Here is an 18,184-nt window from a genome sequence, read left to right as displayed (position 1 = left end):
CGCCCATAGCCCGAGCTGGCTCCGCCCTCACCCCGTGTGTGACCATTAAAGCTTCCTATAAAGCTCCCAACAGCCACTGGCCGCTGGGGCTGGGCCAGCACTCCTGCATGGTGCTGCCTCCTCTGGGATGGCTGGCCAGCGTCCCCTCCTCAGCACCCCTCCGGCCCTCCCTGTCCTGGGGGTTCCATGCCCATTCCGGGGTCCTTAGTAGGAACCATGAGTCCAAAGCGCAGCAGCTGTCTGGGCCAGGTGGTCGAAGGCCCCAGGGCTCCCCTCACCTGGTGGTGGGGGCAGCAGGAGCCCCTGAGCTTGGAGGGGTAGGAGAAGGAAGCAGAAAGGAGCCGAATAGGCAGGGAAGGGCCATGCCTGTGCCAGAAGTATTGGTGTTGTGTGCAGAGCTGAGGCAGAGGTGGGAGCTGGACGAGGATGTGGGTGTGGGAGGGGGGTGGAGGGGGGCAAGGCTTGGGGGGCTTCTGAGGGCAGGGGGACACTAGAGGGAGGGGAGCCAGGAGAAAGCAGCCTCACCCGAACCTGGGCACAGGGCAGCCCAGGGAGATGGGGCCCCTCCCGCAGCACAGACACCCAGGAAGAAGGGGCCAGCCCCACAGGGTTGGGAGATCTGGGGCAGGACACTCCTCTGGCCAGGCCAGACCCCACCTGCCGCGGGGTGGAGCTGAGGAGCCCAGGCAGGACTGGAGAGCGTACCGGAGCAGGGGGGAGGTGGAATGGGCTGGGGGGACCCTGGGGGGACCTCAGACTCAGATGGGGGCTTGTGGGCCTGGAGGCTTGTCCCTGCCAGGGATGCGTGTGGAGAGGAGCTTGTGGGGAGCCCAGAGTGGCCTCTGGCCCACAGGGGGAGGAAGACCCGCCCGAGGAAGGGGAGGAGGGGCGGGGCTTGGAATGAGGACCCCCGCCCAGAAGCTCCCGGAGCACCAGCACTCACGGGCCAAAGGACCCCAAGGGAACCGAGGAGCCCCAAGGTCTGGGTTCAAACAGGGGAACCATGTCAGCAGCCAGCCTACATACAGGGGAGGGGAGGCTGTGTGGGCTGTACGGGGGTCCCCCAGATTCCCTGGTCTGCTTCAGGGAGTCCAGCAGGGAAGGACCCCACAGGTAGAAAGTGAAGATCCCGACATAAATCCAGCTCTGTGCCGAGAAGGCCTGGTGAGGACAGAAGTAGCCGGGAGCACACGCCGCCGCAGATCTTGAATTCCAAGGGGAATGCAGGATCTCTGCTGAATTTTGTGGGGAGGGTGGTGCAGCAGCGCTTGAAGAGCAGCCCTGACGCAAAACCCGGGGAACGTGATGCCCAACACCAGAGCCGAGCGGCTGGCCCGCAGCTCTCCTTACAAAGGTGGAGGCCCCCGGCCCGGCGGCGCCTGGGGGAGCGCGGGGCGGCCGGGTCCTCGGAACCGACCCAGCAGGTGCGAGGGGGCTCCGCGGGTGGGGGGCTGGCTTCCCTCCGGCGCGCGTGCCTGGGGCGAGGGAGGGAGCAGCCGCGCAGGGCGACCAACGGTCCCTTGCCCCCAGACTGTAAAGTCCTGGGGTAGAGGCGGCCTTCTGGGGGGCTCTGCGGGGTGCTGAGTGGCTGGCTGATTAGGCCACTGCAAGTCCGTCTTTGAACTCAGTTGCGGACATCGCGACTCGGGGAGTCGGGTGGGGACGGGGTAGATCCCGCAGTCTGGGCAGCGGAGCGCCGGGTCAATTCCATGCAGACTTAGGCGAGGGGAGGGGAGAGAGCAGGGCGCAGCGTGCACCCCTCCTACTCCTGTAGCTGGCGCTACGCCCTCCAGCCCTAAAGAGGATCCCCGTCCATTTGGGGCGCTGTGCACCCCAGTCCCCGCTCCCGCTGGGCGACTTTGGGAATTCTCCTTGCAGCCCTCGGAGGAGGGCAGAGCGGGGCGAGGATTGGGGCGGGACGGCGAGTCTAGGCTGCCCTTCGCTTTCCCCTTCATGTTCCCTAACGCCGCCGAAATTCCGCGCGGGTGAGGAGGGCGGCTTCCTGGACGCTCCGGCCTCGGGGGCGCCCCCAGGCTCCCTCGGCACAGCGTCTGACCGGCTCCGCGCACAGGTTGGGCCACGTGGCCTGGACTCCCGTGACTCCCCTGCAGCTCGGGAGGACGCACTGCCGAGTCGGCGGCCACGCTGGAAGTGAATAATTCGCCGGGGCGTCCCGCGGCCGCGCAGCCCCGAACGCCATGCAATCCCCGCCCGACTGGCCCCCGACGCCCGGCACCCTACGGCCCTCTCCCTTCCCGCACTCTGCTCTGCACGCCCTCCATGGTTTGGCCCGCGCGCTGCTCTTCCCGGCCTACTGGGCCCTGGACCGGCTGCTGCTTGGCTGCTGGGCCCCGGCGGCGCGCGGGAGAGGCCCGAGGTGGCTGAGCACGGCGGCGGTCGCGGGAGCCGCCCTGCTGCTGCTGCTGCTCAGCCTGCCCCTGGCACTGCCGGGCCTGCTGCTCTGGCTGCCGCTGCAGATTTGGCGCCGCCCTTTCTGCTACCAGCCCCCTCCGCTGTGCCGGGCACCCCCTGTGCCCTGGCGCCCCCCAAATGAGCTCGCGGGCTGCTTCGGCTTCCTCAGCGCCAAGCTGTGCCTGCTCCCCGACGGGCTGGCGCGCTTCAGCAACTTGCGGCACAGCCAACGGCGAGCAGAGGCGGTGGGGGCCGTGTTGCTCACCGGCCTACGGCCGTCGCGCCATGAAGCTATGGGCTGTAGTCCTCCAGGGCCGGGGGCGCCGTGCGGGATGCTGACAGCTACGGTGCCTGCGGGTCTGGATTTCGTCTGTCTGCAGGAGATGTTCGATCTGCGCTCAGAGAGCAGCCTGGTGAGCCGCCTGGCACCCAATCTGGGCCCGGTGCTGTACGACGTGGGCATGTTCGGCCTGCAGCCCCAGCCGCACCTCAAGCTGCTGGGCAGCGGCCTGCTGCGTGCCTCCTTCCGGCCCTTCCCCCACGCGAGTCGCGAGGAATCGCTGGCCTCCAAGGGACTGTTTTCCGCACAGGTACCCGCGCACACGCGGCGCCGCTCCCTGGTGCGGTGGGGGTGTGGTACAACAAGCGAGGGTTGCTGGGGCGGAATGCGGTGTTGCAGGCACAGCTGGGCATCCTGGATGGGCGCCGCATCGTGGGCTTTCTGCGCCGCACGCACTTACATGCGCCGAGTGGTGAGCCCCGCGGAGGAGATCTTCGCGTGGGGCTGACGGTGCCGCCTCTCTGCACGGCGGCGGCAGGTCCCAGCCCTCACCTGCACCTCTGCTCACCTCACCGTCTGCCCCAGGCACCGCGAGCCTCTGGGAGTGCCCGGGTGGGCTCGCAGACCGGGACCGGGGTGCGGGGGTAGCGGGTGCGGCTGGGTGTCCCCGACGCAGAGCGGCACCTTAGGAGCCTTCCTCTCCGCAGAGGACGGGCCCTTGCGCTGTGAACAGCTCTCGCTGCTGCTGGACTGGGCCGAGCAGTTCGAGGCCGAGAGCCGCCAGAATGACGAGGACGTGGCCTTCAGCGTGCTCCTGGGTGACCTAAATTTCGACAACTGCTCACCAGGCGAGGGAAGGGCGCAGGGGGCGGCCCGGCCCCGCCCACTGAGCGCGGGTCTCTCTCCGCAGCGGACGCGCAGGAGCAGCGGCACCCGCTCTTCAGCCGCTTCCGGGACCCTTGCCGGCTGGGCACGGGCCGGAGCAGCCTTGGGCTCTGGGTGCGGCGCCGGGCGGGGGCGGGCTTCTAGCCGGGGCTCCCGCTGACACCGCCCTCCCCGCGCCCCACAGGAACCGTGCTGAGCACCGCCACGCCCCGCCACTCGGTGGCCCGCTCCCCGGAGATGCTGCGGAAGTGAGCGGCCAACCACCCGGAACAGAGAGGTGCCCTGCCTGGGCCTTGGCGACACCGCCCCTCCTCAGGGCCCTGGGGCAGGAGGAAGGGCGCCTCCGCTACCTGCCGGCCCTCCTGGCGGAGGCCGCCGGGACTACTTCACCTTCCGGGGAGCCCCGGGGAGCCCTCTGAGCCCAGTAAGTGCCAGAGGTCAGAGCGCTGCTCTCACTGGTCCTGGGGCGATTCGTCAACCCGACTCTCGCCCCCAGGAGGTGGAGCAGGTGACATCCAGCACCGCCTTGACGGGGCTCACTGCCCACCCGGCGGTGGGACTGCGACTCCGAGGGTCCAAGCCCTGAGGCGGCGGCAGCGGCGGGGCCGGGTGGAGACGCAGACCGGGACCGCGGGGCCGGGCGCCCGGGGAGCTTTATTGCGTGGGCCTCCCTCCCTCCCTCACACGGCCTCCTGCGCCCTGCGGTACTCGGAGACACTGCCGCGCTCGGGGAAGGCCGCGGGCGGCCGAGCCCACCGCCGCGGAGGGGCGGGGTCCTCCGGGTCCCCGTAGCCGCCGCCGCCCGGGGTGTGGAGGCGAAACACGTCCTGCGGATCAGAGGGCCGGGTTCAGCGCAGGCATGGCCGCCGCCCTGCCTCCCGCTGCGGTTCCCTCCGACCGGGGCAGCGCACCCACAGCAGCCGGCCTGGGCCACGGAGGCGCAGTGGGTGCCGCCTTTCCTTCAGGAACCAAATCAAACTCGGTCTCTGGTTATTTTTCAACTCTGTCAACCCTCTGGGGGTTGGGGGATGGGGGATGGGGGGCAGACAGGGCAGGAGAGGCCGCGATCCTCACCCCGGGGAACACGGGAACGGACGTCTTCCCGCCCAGATTCACCATCCGGCCGTCCTTGCGGATCAGCAGGTTTAGGCCGCAGGCGCCAGGCTCGCCCCCTGCGGGAAGGGGCGAGGCGTGGCCCAGGGGGCGAGGAAGGAGGGGACACTGGGGGGCGGGATAGGGGGCAGGTAGGGAAGAGAGACTGGGGTGCAGAGGAAGGGAGCCGCCCACCGTGGAGGCCGTACGGCCGGAAGGCACGGCGCTCTGTCAGCACAGACAGCAGCGCCTCCTCTCGGAAGAGCAGCTCGCGGATGACGCCGTCGCCGCCCCGGAACCGGCCCCGACCCCCGGACCCCGGCCGCAGCTCGAAGCGGCGCAGGATGACGGGATACCTGCATGGCACAGGGGCTAAGCGGCCAGGCCCCGCTCCCCGCCCTCCTCCCTCCCACCCCCACCACCGCTCACCTGCTCTCCAGGATCTCAGGGTCGGTGATGCGCGTGTTGGTCATGTGGGTGTGCACGCCGCTGCGCCCCTGCCAACCCGGGCCCGCGCCCGCGCCGCCCGCCACCGTCTCATAATAGCCCATGTGGGCGTTGCCCAGGGTCACGTTGTTCATGCAGCCCTGGCAGGATCAAGGGGCAGCTGCGCTCGGCTGGACAGGCATCCCCTCCCCACCCGAGGCCCTGCCGCCCAGCAAGCCTGAGCGGCGCCCACCCACCCACCGCACCTGGGAGGCCGCGCAGGCCTCGAAGGCCCTCAGGATGACGTCCACCACACGCTGCGATGTGAGCACGTTGCCACCCACCACGGCCGCCTCAGGAGACGGGTCCAGAATGGAGCCTCTGGGAATCACAACGCGCACTGGCGCCAGGCAGCCCTGTGAGGGAGGGGCCAGCTCTTAGGGGCAACTAGGAGATACATGTTTGCCCCCAACTAGCACTCCTAAGGTCGGTCCGTTGTTGGGCTGACCTCATCCCAGGCTCACCCAGGTGACCAGGGGCTTGAGGTCCTGCTGTCCACCCACACTGCACACCTGGTTGAGTGGGATGTCTTGGCCCACCAGACAACGCAGGCAGTAGATGAGGGCGGACAGCGTGATGGCCCGCGGTGCGTTGAGATTGCCAAATACCTCAGGCCCGGTGCCGCTGAAGTCAAACACTGCGCTGCCCTGCCAGCCAAAGTTGGGGGAGAGGTCTCAGCAGCCAGACACCGTCTCTGACGCCCAGGCCCCTCCCTCACTCCCTACACCACAGCCCGACCTGACTCAGGTTGATTTGCACACAGAGCTGGATTGGGGAGCCATCGTCCATGTGGTCCTCTGCAGCCACTTCCAGGGGCAGTCCCCGCACCTGCCGGGAGGTCCCGAAGGCTCGCAGCATGTCCCGCACGGCCAGCTCAGCATTTGCCTAGCCAGGAGTATGTTCACCTTCCAGGTGGGCCAGCTGCCTGGGGGTGGGCACCGAGCTGCCCCCATGCTCCTGCCCACCAGGCCCACCTGAATATGGCCCATGTAGGCCTGCACCACATCCAGACCATACTGCCCGATGAGCTCTCCCACCAGCTGGATGCCTTTCTGGTTGGCTGCCACTTGGGCACGTAGGTCTGACAGGTTGTCATGCAGATTCCGTGTCCCGCTGCAGCCGGGAATCTTGCCTGGTGCCCGAAGGGCCTCAGTTAACGCTGACGGGTGAGGTCACCACTGAGTCACCTGCAAGCCCCAGGGGACTGCCTGGCGCCCTGCTCCACACCAGCTGTGTCCCTTCTGGGCACTGTGGGGGCCCCCATACGTTGGCTCATCCCTGGCTCGCCATGATCTTGCTAGCTCCAGTGCCCAGAACACCCCCCAGCCTTCCCCCATCTGCTGAACCTTCTTCCCGTGCCCCAGCCCCGCAGAGCACCCCAGGCAGGCAGGCAGCTTTGCCTGTCACGTCACAGGAGGGGCAGGAGCCTGGAGGGTGAGCGGGGTGGGTCCATCCCTTGTCAAACTCTGGTCCCTCCTCCACAACTCTGGTCCTGCCCCACCGCCAACAGGTCCTACTCCCTCCTGCCTTTTCTGGGAGCCCCTCCTCTTCCAGGGGAAATACCACCTTCTTGACCTTCCCCCTACTCACACTACCCTTAGCCCTGTCCCCATCCCCACCCCCACCCCTACCCCATCTTGCCTAACAGACCTGAACAGTCCTGCCACCCTGGGCAAGTCCTGGCCCCAAGGACCCCTCCCTGCTTTGGGAAAGCCTCTTTCCCGAGTCCGGGTCACGTCCTTTCTGAGGCTGCCAGGCCAGCATCCTCTGCTGCATGCCTGCCCATGTCCCTCCCATGATCCCTGCCCCCTGCCCCCTGCCCCCATCCCACGCTGAGGGAGCAGCCAGGCCTAGGTCACTGTGTCTGCGTCCTCGGCACCTACAGCAGCCTGTGGCTGTCACCCCACCTCCACCCTTGCTGCCCAGCTTGAGACTCAGCATCACCCACGGCACCTACTGCTTCCCCTCCCCCACAGCCCCACCCAGCCTCCAGGCCACCCTCAGACCGTGTGTTCACTCTGCACCCAGGCAGGGGTCTCCTGTGGCACAGGCAGACCAGCGTGGGCCAGCGATGCTGCCCGGTGACTCTCTCCAAGAGCCTGCAGCCCCTGACCCCTAGCCCCGTGGCTTCTCTGCAGCCCAGGGACCCAGTGCAACCCCAGTGCAGACCATAAACACCAAGAGCAGCTGCCTACCTTGGGATCAGTTCTGACCTCTCCTGCACCCAGTCCTTTGGTTATCCTGGCCAACATCCCATCCCCAAACCACTGAGCCCAGGCAAAGATCCTCTGCTCATTTCTGAGAGAGGGTCTGCAACCAACCCCAGGGGGTCACTGCCTGGCGCCCACAGCCTTGAGGCAGGCCTGGGCCAGTGGCTGCATTCCAGCGTCTGGCCTTGCCTGGCTGTGGGCGGCAGCCACGTGTGCTGGCTGAAACCCCAACTGCCAACCCCCAAGCCCAGCTCCATTCCTACACACCCTCCTCCTGGAAGACACCACCCTGGACAAGTTTGAAGGACAGAAAGACAGCGCCCTCCTGCTGCAGGGAGGTGGAGTGTGGGGGCATGGAGCCTGGTGTGATGCCTCCAATGTCAGCATGGTGCCCACGGCTGGCCACATAGAACACAGGCCGTGTCTGACCCGGCCAAAACACCTAGGGATGGAGAGCAACAGTCAGTTGTGTCGGCCACGCCTGCCCCCCAGAAGTGCCCTATAGTGGCCCTCACCGGAGTGATGACAGTCAGGTCTGGCAGATGGCTGCCCCCTGCACTGGGGTGGTTGCTTAGCAGCACATCGCCGGGGTGGAGGTCAGCCCCCAAGTGCTGGATCTGAAACCAGGAGACAGGAGGTGTGGAGAGCAGAGGTGGGGAGAGGGGGCCGGGCAAGAGGGCGGGGAGAGGGGCCCACCAAACCTGGAACTGCACGGTCTCCTGCATGGCGCCAAGGTGCACAGGGATGTGGGGGGCATTGGAGACCAGCCCCCCGTCAGGCCCAAAGAGGGCACAGGAGAAGTCCAGGCGTTCCTTGATGTTGGTGGAGATGGCTGTGCGTTGTAGGATGCGGCCCATCTGCTCTGGGGACACAGAGTGACCAGGCATCTGCTGGCTGCATCCTTCCCAGAGCAGAGCCCCAGGGTACGAAGAGGCAGTACCTGTGCCTTCAGAGCCTCCAGGGCCCTGATTATCCAAAGGTGGTGGTGGCCCACCTGGACACAGTGACGCCACAGCCAGGCCACCGTGCCTGTGTGAGGGGCACGCCCTGCCTCTACCACTGCCTGGCACCCCGGTGAGAGCCTAGTGCCCCACATCAACCCTCCGGCCAGCCTAGCATGGCAAGAGCCTGGGCAAGGCACAAACTCCAGGGTCTCCGGTGCTTCCCGTCCACGCCCAGGATGGCGACCCCAGATCACACCCTGCTGGTGTGGAAAGGGAGCGGCCACCCTGCCCAAGGCCTGCTGGTACAGCGGGGCTGTGTCCTCCAGGGCCAGGGCCAGGCCATCTTCCTGTCACCAGCAGGAGTGCGTCTGCCCCTCCCCTGGGCAGCACCCTCCCTCTGCCAGCCACACTTGCGCTGCCAGCACCCATCTCTGCCCTACATGCAGGCCCCCAAACTACACCGCGGGGAGCAGGGCCATGGGGGAGGAGAGAGGCAGCCACTCACCAGCAATGCTCATGAAGCGATGCGAGAAGATGGACAGGTGGACGGGGTCAAGCTGGGCGCCCACTATGCTGCGGGTCTCAGCCCCCACAGAGATGCGGATGTCCCCAGTCTCAGTCACCTCTGCCTGGCATCCTGGCTCCACCAGGATGGTGCTGGCGGCAGGAACACAGAGGGGCTAGAGGGGTAGGCCAGGCTCTCCTGCCCAGCATCCCCAGGTCAGGGGCACCCCAACCATGATGGGCCCCGGAGGCCTTCAGACTCCCGGAGCTTTGGGCCAGAGAACCCCACCTGGCTGCCCGGCTCACCAAGGCCCTGGCAGCTGTGGCCCCAGCCCTTGGCCCCACAGCCACACCCTGGCCAGACCCCAGCCTACCTGTTGCTGTCGATAATGAGGCAGGGTCCCTGAAGCTTGTGCCCGCAGCCCAGCTCTCCCAACAGGTACACAGGGGTCTCCTGGTAGCCCCCCTCAAAGTAGCACTGGGTCACCTGAGGACAGTGTGGGGTGAGTGAGGTTCCTCTCTAGATGTCCCCATCCACACCTGTCCCCATGCCCTTATGGGTGTGGGTGGGTGGGCACAGGCAGGGCTACCAACCTTGTCTACCCGGGGAGGCCCAGTCTGGGCTCTGGGGACATCCTCAAGGTGAAGGCCACTGCAGCCAATGCCCCTCACCCGCACGTCGTCCACCACCACTGGCCGCTGGGGGATGACGAAGCCAAACTCCCTCATGTATCTGCACACCCACCAGCCCCAAGGGAGCCGTCAGGGCAGGGTGGCTGACCAGCGGCCACTGCCCGGGCTCCCAGGACTCAGAGCTCACGTACTTTTCCACGAAGGCTGCCCCAAAGTCACCGGCACGGGGTGAGCATGTGGTGGCTGGGTGCTGCTGGGCAGACACCATCAGGGCGCAGTCTGTGCCCTGGTAGCGCAGATGCAGGAAGCCCTCCGTGCTGATCTGGTACCTGCAGCAGTGGGCAGGTGGGGCACTCACAAAGGCTGTCCCTCGAGCATGCCTGGTCTGGAGTCTAGCCCTCCCTGACCACTGCCCAAAGAGCCCCTGGCAGCATCTGGAAAGTCAGGTGGAAAACCCGCCTGGGGTGGCTGGGATGCTGCAAGCCCTCTGCCAGGCACAGAGACCCCTAGAGCCCCACCTTGGGAAGCCCTGGGCCTGCAGGGCATCCAAACACCGCTCCTCCAGGCGGGTCAGCCTCCGGTCCAGCTGCACAAAGGTCTCAGGCGCATAGAGCAAGGAGCAGGGCTCCTGCGCCTCATGTACCACGTCAGCCAGGGCCAGCCCCAGCGCTGACAGTAGCCCACTGTGCCTGCAGGGATGGGTCACATGGTGATGAGGGCGAGGGAGCCTCCTACAGACAACCCCCACACCAAGACGCACGCACCACACCCGACACACCTGTGGATGTGCACAGTGTCCATGCCCAGGGCCCGGGCAATGGCGCAAGCGTGCTGCCCACCAGCTCCCCCAAAGCAAGCCAGCACATGGGCCGAAGGGTCATGGCCTCGTGCCTGGGAAGACAGAGAGGGTTCAGCAGCCTACCCTGCCCTGCCCAGCCCCCAGCTCTCACCTGTTGGTTGCGAGTGGGAGGCATGGGGGGCAGAGGACCAGGCAGCCTACCTGTGTGAGTGCGCGGATGGGCCGGCACATGGCCTCATTGGCCACACGCACGAATCCCATGGCCACCTCCTCCAGGCTCAGCGGGGAGGCCAGGCAGGGCCCACTGGTTAGGAAGCTGTTGACCTCAGTGGCCACCACCTCCAGGGCCTTTCGGGAGGCCTCAGGGGACAGCGGCTGGTCCTCTCCCGGCCCAAAAATGCAGGGGAAGGAAGCAGGCAGAAGGCGACCCAGGACCAGATTAGCATCCGTCACTGTCAAGGGGCCTCCTGGAGGTATGCACCGTGTGGGGGTTGGGGGCTGGAGGCAGGGGCCAGGAGTGGGCAGCAGGATGGGGCTGAAAGGGTAGGGTGGGCCGGGGCAGTGCGAGAGGAGGCCTGGCAGGGCAGACACCAGCTCTCACCTTTGCGGTAGCAGGCGGGCCCAGGATGGGCTCCTGCGGACTGGGGCCCCACCACGAAGAGGCCCGACCTTGGGGGAGGAGGACTGAGTCAGTGGCGGGCCGGGAGTGCCCTGCCCAGGCGTGGGGGCGGGGCTGACCTGAAGAAGAGGCAGGAGCCCCCACCAGCAGCCACTGTGTTGATGTCCAGCTGGGGGGCCTGGAGGGTGACACCTGCTGTACTGGCCTCAAAGACATGTTCAAGTTCCCCAGCATAGCGGCTCACGTCGGTGGACGTGCCTGGAAAGTGACGGGTAGAGAGGACTCACCCCACAGGCCCGGGTGCTGCTGGCTGACACCCCCCACCCCACCCTCCAGTCCTCATACCTCCCATGTCAAAGCCGATGACAGGCTGACTGCCCTCCGCCCTGTAGGTGGTGGCTGAGTAGCCAACCACACCCCCAGCAGGGCCCGAGAGCACAGCACGGGAGCCACTGAAGGAGTCCACGGGTGCCAGGCCGCCATCGGAGCGCATGAACAGCACCTGCACATCCTGCGGGCAGGGGGGCCAGTGAGGGGCTGGGCCAGCACAGGGAGGGGTGGCCAGGAGCGGGCAGGGGCCTCACCTTGAGCTGGCCCTGGAAGCCACGGCGGAAGCCTTGCACATAGCGCTGGATAGCAGGTGTGAGGTAGGCGTCGGCGCAAGCTGTGTGTCCCCGAGGGACAATGCGTGCCATAGGCATAGTCTCCGAGGACAGCGACACATGTGTGAAGCCCAGCTCCCGGGCCAGTGCGCCCACCTGCTGCTCGTGCTGGGCCCACCTAGGGCGACCACCCGATGGCACGGTCCCTCCCACCCACAGCCCCGGTCTGCCGCCCCAGGCCAGCCCACACTCACGTGTAGGAGTGCATGAGCACCACTGCCAGGCTGCGGATGCCTCGGGACAGGAGCCCCTGAAGCTTGCTGCGCAGGCCCCCAAGGTCCACAGGCTGCTGCACCTCCAGCAGGTCCCCCGTGCAGCCTACCAGGGAACCCACCACCACCCCGTCAAAGGCCAATCAGGGCCTGCCACCCCATACCCCTTCACTGGAGACAACCCCACCTCTGACAGGTGTCCTGGTGCCTGGCTCTCCGCGATGCAGCACCACCCGCTCATCAACCTCCAGCACCTCTTCGTACAGTACCTCGGGCATGGGCACTGCCTGGGGGCAGGCAGAGGCTCAGAGGAGGCCCAGGCCTGAGGGCCTTAGCTGGGGTCCATGCCCGGGTGGGGAGTGTGGGCAAAGGGATGTGTCCCAATCAGCCAGTCAGGGGACAGTCAGCCGGAGTGGCTCCAGTGAGGACCAGCCAGGGGGGAGCTCTCTGTCCCCAGCATCTGGGTGGCCAACCGCCCCACCCCAAGGGGGCTCCTTCCCAGAACCCAGCAGTGGAGGCAGATGGAGGGAAAAACTCCACCCCTCACCCTGAACAGGCTGCCTGCAGCTGCCGCACAGCCAGGTCTTGGACAGGGCATGGCAGCAGACAGGAGGACAACATGCAAGCACTATGAGGACAGGGACGCAGTGCCCACTACGAGTGCCCGGAACCTCCTCTCTGACTCTCAGCTGGTGGCCTTGGGCCAGCACTCACCGTTTCTGAGGACCACCCCCCGCAAGGAGCTGTGGCTCTATGGGAAAATATAAACTGCACAACCCGGCTGCCCTCTGGCATGGGGGAGCTCACCAGGTCAAAGAGGTCCTCACGGGCCTGGGTGCCCACATGCAGCAGGTCCCGGAAGCCACGTGTCACCAGCAGTGCCACCCGCTCCCCTCGCCGCTCCAGCAGCGCATTGGTGGCCACTGTGGTGCCCATGCGGATGCTGGCAATGCAACTGGTGTCCAGCGGCCGGTCCCGAGGCAGCACCACACCTCTCTCCTACGAGCCATGCGGTCAGCATCGCGCCTTGGGGCCTGGGGTCCTCCCACCCGCTGCTCACTCTGGCCACCTGCTCCAGGATGCGGCGAATGCCCTCTGTGGGTGCGTCTGCGTAGTTGGCAGGGTCCTCTGAGAGCAGCTTCAAGACCCTCACGTGCCCCCCTGGGCACTGAGCAAAGACGTCTGTGAAGGTGCCTCCTCGGTCAATGGCAAAATGGAAGCGCCCCTCTGGGCTGCCCATGACGACGGCGCTGGAGTCCAGCGGCGACTCTCCAGGCGGCAGACGTGGGAGAGCCGAACAGAGCAGCGGACCTGTGCGCAGGCCCCGGGCGTGAGCACAGGCGGGCGGCCCTGAGCACAGCGGGGCTGGGGAGACGACGCGGATCCCCGAGGCCCCGCGCAGAGCGGCACTGCGGGGCCCAGCGCAGCGGGCAGCCGGAGGCACAGCCAGAGCTGGGCGGGCCGCGCGCCGGGCCGACTGCGCCCACTGCCCTGTCTTCAGTGTCCCGGGGTGGGGCAGAACCACGACCTGGATCAGGCCTTTCAGCGGTGGGGGAGCCACAGGGGCCCTCGGGCCGGGGGTCAGGTGGGTGGGTGGAGCTCACCTCCCGGTTGCTCGACCTTCGGGCCCAAGGGAGACACGGGGCGGAGCCTGCGCCGACGACGGAGGGCGGCCCGCGGCCGGAGGGGCGGACGAACCGGGAAGCGGGCGACGGCCGGCGGGGGGCGGGGCGGGGGGCGGGGCCCACCTGGCCGGGCGGCTCCGGGTCGTCGCCACGGGTCCGGGCGGCGCTCCCTGCAGGCTGTGCCCGCGCCCGCCCCCAGCCCGGAAGCGGGCGCTCCCCGCACGACCCGTCCCGACGCGCCCGGCAGCCACGTCTGCGTCAGGCTCGGCCCGCGGGGGCCGCGCCCTCCCCGCTCCGCGAGCGACCCGGGGACCCGCCTCCAGGCGTCAGATGGGGGCAGGCCGCCCCGAAAGAAGCGATGGCCCCGGCGAGCTCAGACTCCCGACACCCGGGGGAAGAGGCCAGACCCACGGTGATCGGCCGGCGGGCTGCCCTCCGCCCCGCTCTCCCCGCGATGGGGGCTGCTGCCCGGAGCGGGCCCTGCAGAGCTCCCTGGACGTGGGGCAGGGCAGGGACACGGGACAAGCATCGTGACTGACTTTTCCTGCCTATGATGAAAAATGCTGAGATTTAAACAGTGTGGCAAGAACAGGAAGGACCCCGTCTTAAGGCTGAGATTCCATTTTAAAAACTAGGGAGTTAGGAGGTAAGAGTCCTAACATATTCTTTAGTAATCAGCTAACAACCTACTAGGGCAGGGCAAGTGGGCCCGAATGATGTGTCCCCACCGCTTGAGGGCAACCACCATCTTGGAGAACCTGACCAATAAGTTCCTTGTGTTAAGTTTATTTTACAGATTTATCTGTAAGACTGACTGTGGATGAGGACATAGGGCCTTTCGCTGGAGAGGCATCACGGGACCACAGGTCAAGCCTGCAGCCCCACCCCCTGCCCCGCTGCCCACTGCCGCATTCTTGGAAACCTTAAAAGACAGAATCCCCAGCCTTTCAGTGCGCCTCCTCTCGGAGGCTGCCTGCATGCCCCTTTCTTCAAGTGTGTACTTTTTAAATAAAGCCTCACTGCTCAACTTCCCGTGTCTTGTCTCTGCGCTCTTCCAGTGGTGAGCGTCTTTGCTATTTCATTCTGTTTCCAAGTCTTCACTCCGTCTCCACTTCCCTCCTGATAAGCAGGGAAGGGCAGCTGAGAGCTCAGAACAGGGCCTGCAAGTTCCCGCCGCCTGGGTGACCCGGATGGTCAGCCGTGCAATCTTCTTTTAGTAGCCTGCCTGAAAATCTCTTTGGGAAGTTCCCAGAACATAATCTCACTCCATACCGTGCCCCACGGCTCCCCCAAGTCCTGGGTGGTAGGGGCTCATCCCCACACGGCACAGACCCAAGCAGACATGGGACGCCAGGTGACCCTGGCTTCAGGAGCGGGCAAGAGAATCTGCCGTAGGCTGAGTAGGAATTTTCCCTCCTTCCCCCTGCACTTCCCTGCTCTCCACTGCCTGCAGGGCAGCTGCCATTCACTGCTACTCCTGCTTTAATGAATTCCTTCCTTATCTGCACTCATCCGACCTGCTGGAGAATTCTTTCTCCTGCACAGTCAAGAACCCTCCCTCATGCAGGGTGAGGCTTCACCTACTGTGCAAGGAGAGCCCTCCCCAGACGCAGCTGCTCAGCAACAGAGGAGCAGGGCGGGTCTCTCCCAAGCAGAGGGAACGTTGCTGAAGGGAGCTAACGTGCCCGGCCAGGTGGCGGTGTGCCCAGGTGCAACGGAGTTGAAAGGGAGCAGAATAAGGATAACTGCATGGGCAGCGCAACACTGTCTCTTTCGTTCCTGGGGTTCAGAGACAGAAATAGTCCAAAGACAAACCAAAGAGAAGAAATGAGTTATCACAAGACCCTTAACACTCCTGTTTAGATTTGCCAAAATGAGGGCATCTCTGCACACAGGCCTCTTCGTTTTGCTTATAGCCTGAGAGATACAACCATAATTGTTCTATGAAGAGTTTGCAGGAATGCTGTGACCCCACTTGTGCTGATGGGAGTTGAGCGGCCAAACACACGGAGTCTTAAGACTCTCGACCCCCGCTGACCTCTGGATGTCCCCTCCTGCTCCCCGCTCCCCAGCATAAGAGGAACTTGAAATCAACCCTCAATTACAATGGGTCCTTAGCACAATAGTCCCCGCATTAGCCAAATGTGGATAAAATGAGAGCTCCTGTGGCCAGGATTCTCACCTGGCCCTGGCTGACTAGCTCACTGCACACCTGTGGGCAATACCTGGCTGTTGACTCTATATAAAGAGCTCCGCCCAGTGCTCTGGGTGACACAGTGACAAGGCTGCAAGGCTGCAGGAGAGCAGAGCAGAGGCTGGAGTGGTGGCAGCACCGAGGACAGAGGCCCAGAAGACAGCTGTGCGGGATGACTGTGCAGAGAGGCCTGGAGGACGGCTGTGAGGACAGAGGGGCCCAGAGGCAGAGACCAGCTTGCTGCATGCAGACTCGCTTTGAGTGAATGGGATTCTAGTGACTGACCTGCCCTGTGAGAATAAAGTTGGGTATAACCCTTTCACCCCAAGAATGTTTTGCTGTGGTCACACTGAATCCATAGTGAACTTGCCTGGGGCTGAAACCCATTGGCAAGACACCAAACTTCTAGCTTGTTGACTGAGCTCTTTCTGTGCTCGACAGGCTGGCTGAACCTGGCGGCAGTGGAGCAGAACGCTCATGGCTACAGACAGACAGGGTCACTGCCTATACCCTGGGCCCCTCCTACACCCCAGGCTGCCACCTGGTGAGCCCTGGGAGGCAGGAGGAGGGGGTCACATGAGGCCAGGCGTTGGGCTGGTACCCTGCTGGCAGTGCAATGGCCTCTTGAAGTGTCAGCATCCTCTTCTGTGTCAGGAGGATTAAAGGACCAAATGCTTGGCTCCAGACACAAGACAGGCAGACATGTGAGGTCCTTTGACTCAGTGCGGTGCCAGGCTCTGTGACCTCTGACCCCACCCCACACCCTCCTCCACCAGCCCAGGTGCCAGTTGGTGTGTGCCCTCCTCCAGCCCTGCCTGGGCTCAGCGTGGTAGACTCCAGCCTGCTGGCACACAGGGCTTGGCCCCGGGGTCAGGCACATGGTCCCCACGCCCCTGGGGATGGGCTGTGACCATGTGCAGGTGACCGCCCACCCACAGGCAGGTGCCTGCCATGTGCCGCCCCCAGCCCCCCAGCTCATCAACCTCCTACCACCTTCCCCATCCCTTGGGCCCGGCCAGGCCCCTAGACAATCCTTGTAGCCATGAGGCAGGAGCCCTACCCTCCCTGCTCTGAAACCCGCATGTTGCTGGTCTGCAGCCCATTTCAATCCCAGAACACCACCCACAGCCTCATGGCAGCTCACCCGCTCTCCCACATTCCCAGGTGACTGTCCCACCTTCCTGGCCCACCAGACCTCCAACATGGCCTCTCCTTCCCGTTACTCAGCCGAGGACGCACAGAGAGGCTTCCATGGCCCCATCCACACCCACCAGCACCTGGCAGCCTGTACTCAGCTGCCTATGCTGCCAGCTGGGCCCACCTGTGCTCCCGACCCCAAGCCTTTTGCTGCCCACAGGCACCACCCTGGCCACACCTCTGCCCCGTTTTCATGCCCCAGCTGGTGCCCATGAGCTCACGATGGCAGGTTCTGAAGGCCCCACCCCAAGGCCTTCTAGCAGATCTGGTCTACTCTGCTCCCCAGAAGCGCCCACCTTCTACCCCTGCTCCCTGAAATTGCTCCAGGCAAGACCAACAGAGGCCTCCCTGTTCCCCAGTCCCATCCCTGGGAAGCACCTTCACTTTGGGCTCCTGACCTGCTTGGCCACCTGCCCCCTACAGGCCTCTTTACCACATCCTCCTGAAGGGTGTGTGTCCAAGTAACTCCTCTCTGCTATGGACTGAACTGTGTCCCCCAAAATTCATGCCGAAGCCTAACCCCCAGTGGGGTGGCACCTGGAAGTGTGGCCTTTTGGGAGGCGACCAGTTCATGAAGGTGACCCCATGATGGGATTAGTGCCCTTATAAGCAGCAGCATGGGAGCTGGAGCCGCCGAGGGCACGAGGACATGGAGAGAAGGCAGTGTCTTTGGCCAGGACGAGGGCCTCTCCAGCACCGGCCTGCGTCCTGCCCTTGGGCTTCCAGCCTCCAGACCTGGAGGACGTGGCGTCTCCGTCTGAGCCATCCCCTGTGGTGCTGCTGTGGCCGCCGTGCTGTCTGAGGCGTCCTGTCTAGTCACACCCCCCCTTGCCCACAGTCCCTCAGCAGCCAGGAGGAAACAGCGCCAGGCCTGACGTGATACCCACCGCCTGCTCATGCCTCCCCTTGGCTCTGAGTGGCCAGAGGACTCCCTGAAGCATGGTGCCTGTCCCACAAGGCCTGGGGTCACCTCCCAGCCTGCCCTTTCCAGGGCGGCCCCACTCCCAGCGTCCCAACCGAGCCCTGCAAGCAGAGGCGAGTCCCTCTCTCTCACACCCACACCCAGCCTGCCGCAAGTGCTGTCAAGTCAGCCTGCAGAATGCGCATCAGAGCCAGACCGCCCCCCGCCCTGGCCAAGTCTGTCACCTTCACCAGGAGAGCTGTCCCCTGGCCCCCTCAGTCAGTCAGGGAGCCTAGAGGACACAGGCCTGGGGCCAAAGCCTGACCTGAGAGGCCCTTATCTGCGCCCCCCTCCACCAACACTGGCCCAGCACTGGACCTCCCCACACCCAACGCCTGCTGTCTCGGGGCTTTTGCACAGACCGTCCCCTCAGCCCAGAAAGCTCTGCCCCAGCCTCGTGGCTCCTGCCCTTCCCTCCACTCGCTTCTCAGAAATGTCACCTTCTCTCTGCTGCACCTCCCAGAAGAGC

The 18,184-nt window shown here is 65.4% G+C and overlaps 2 protein-coding genes across 2 annotated transcripts; one reads left to right on the top strand and one right to left on the bottom strand.

Annotated features, from left to right (window-relative positions):
• The first annotated feature begins 2,088 nt into the window (after positions 1 to 2,088).
• On the top strand, positions 2,089 to 4,163 carry LOC118931046 (sphingomyelin phosphodiesterase 5-like). The gene is given in 9 exon segments (XM_057497628.1): positions 2,089 to 3,002; positions 3,092 to 3,164; positions 3,400 to 3,540; positions 3,603 to 3,665; positions 3,668 to 3,691; positions 3,762 to 3,825; positions 3,894 to 3,928; positions 3,931 to 4,001; positions 4,074 to 4,163. Coding segments are annotated over 9 exon segments (1,365 nt in total). The 5' UTR covers positions 2,089 to 2,198.
• A 50-nt stretch (positions 4,164 to 4,213) lies between these two features.
• Positions 4,214 to 13,009, bottom strand: OPLAH (5-oxoprolinase, ATP-hydrolysing). The gene is made up of 26 exons (XM_036923146.2): positions 12,808 to 13,009; positions 12,546 to 12,737; positions 11,926 to 12,025; positions 11,721 to 11,844; positions 11,449 to 11,644; positions 11,210 to 11,375; positions 10,984 to 11,122; positions 10,847 to 10,914; positions 10,447 to 10,712; positions 10,225 to 10,337; positions 9,965 to 10,135; positions 9,638 to 9,775; positions 9,408 to 9,546; positions 9,188 to 9,300; positions 8,815 to 8,966; positions 8,067 to 8,227; positions 7,881 to 7,982; positions 7,633 to 7,807; positions 6,130 to 6,314; positions 5,894 to 6,040; positions 5,668 to 5,802; positions 5,362 to 5,511; positions 5,099 to 5,256; positions 4,865 to 5,025; positions 4,652 to 4,749; positions 4,214 to 4,404 (listed from the first exon to the last, which is right to left on the bottom strand). Exons 1-26 carry the CDS (start codon positions 12,976 to 12,978, stop codon positions 4,258 to 4,260), a joined length of 3,867 nt encoding a protein of 1,288 aa, XP_036779041.1. The 5' UTR covers positions 12,979 to 13,009; the 3' UTR covers positions 4,214 to 4,257.
• Positions 13,010 to 18,184: the final 5,175 nt, after the last annotated feature.

The sequence above is a fragment of the Manis pentadactyla genome, chromosome 3 (genome assembly GCF_030020395.1).
Source record: "Manis pentadactyla isolate mManPen7 chromosome 3, mManPen7.hap1, whole genome shotgun sequence".
In the NCBI taxonomy this organism is placed as follows: Eukaryota; Metazoa; Chordata; class Mammalia; order Pholidota; family Manidae; genus Manis; species Manis pentadactyla.
The sequence above is the reverse complement of the archived record's forward strand: the minus strand, read 5'-3'. Positions and strand labels throughout refer to the sequence as shown.

What these genes read in the sequence shown, in the direction of transcription:
- OPLAH (XM_036923146.2), bottom strand. Translation starts at nt 12,978, where the DNA reads ATGGGCAGCCCAGAGGGGCGCTTCCATTTTGCCATTGACCGAGGAGGC. An exon ending in AAGACATCCCACTCAACCAG is followed by an intron (nt 5,512 to 5,667) that starts GTGTGCAGTGTG and finishes CCTCCCTCACAG; the next exon opens with GGCTGCCTGGCGCCAGTGCG. An exon ending in AGGCCTGCGCGGCCTCCCAG is followed by an intron (nt 5,257 to 5,361) that starts GTGCGGTGGGTG and finishes TGATCCTGCCAG; the next exon opens with GGCTGCATGAACAACGTGAC.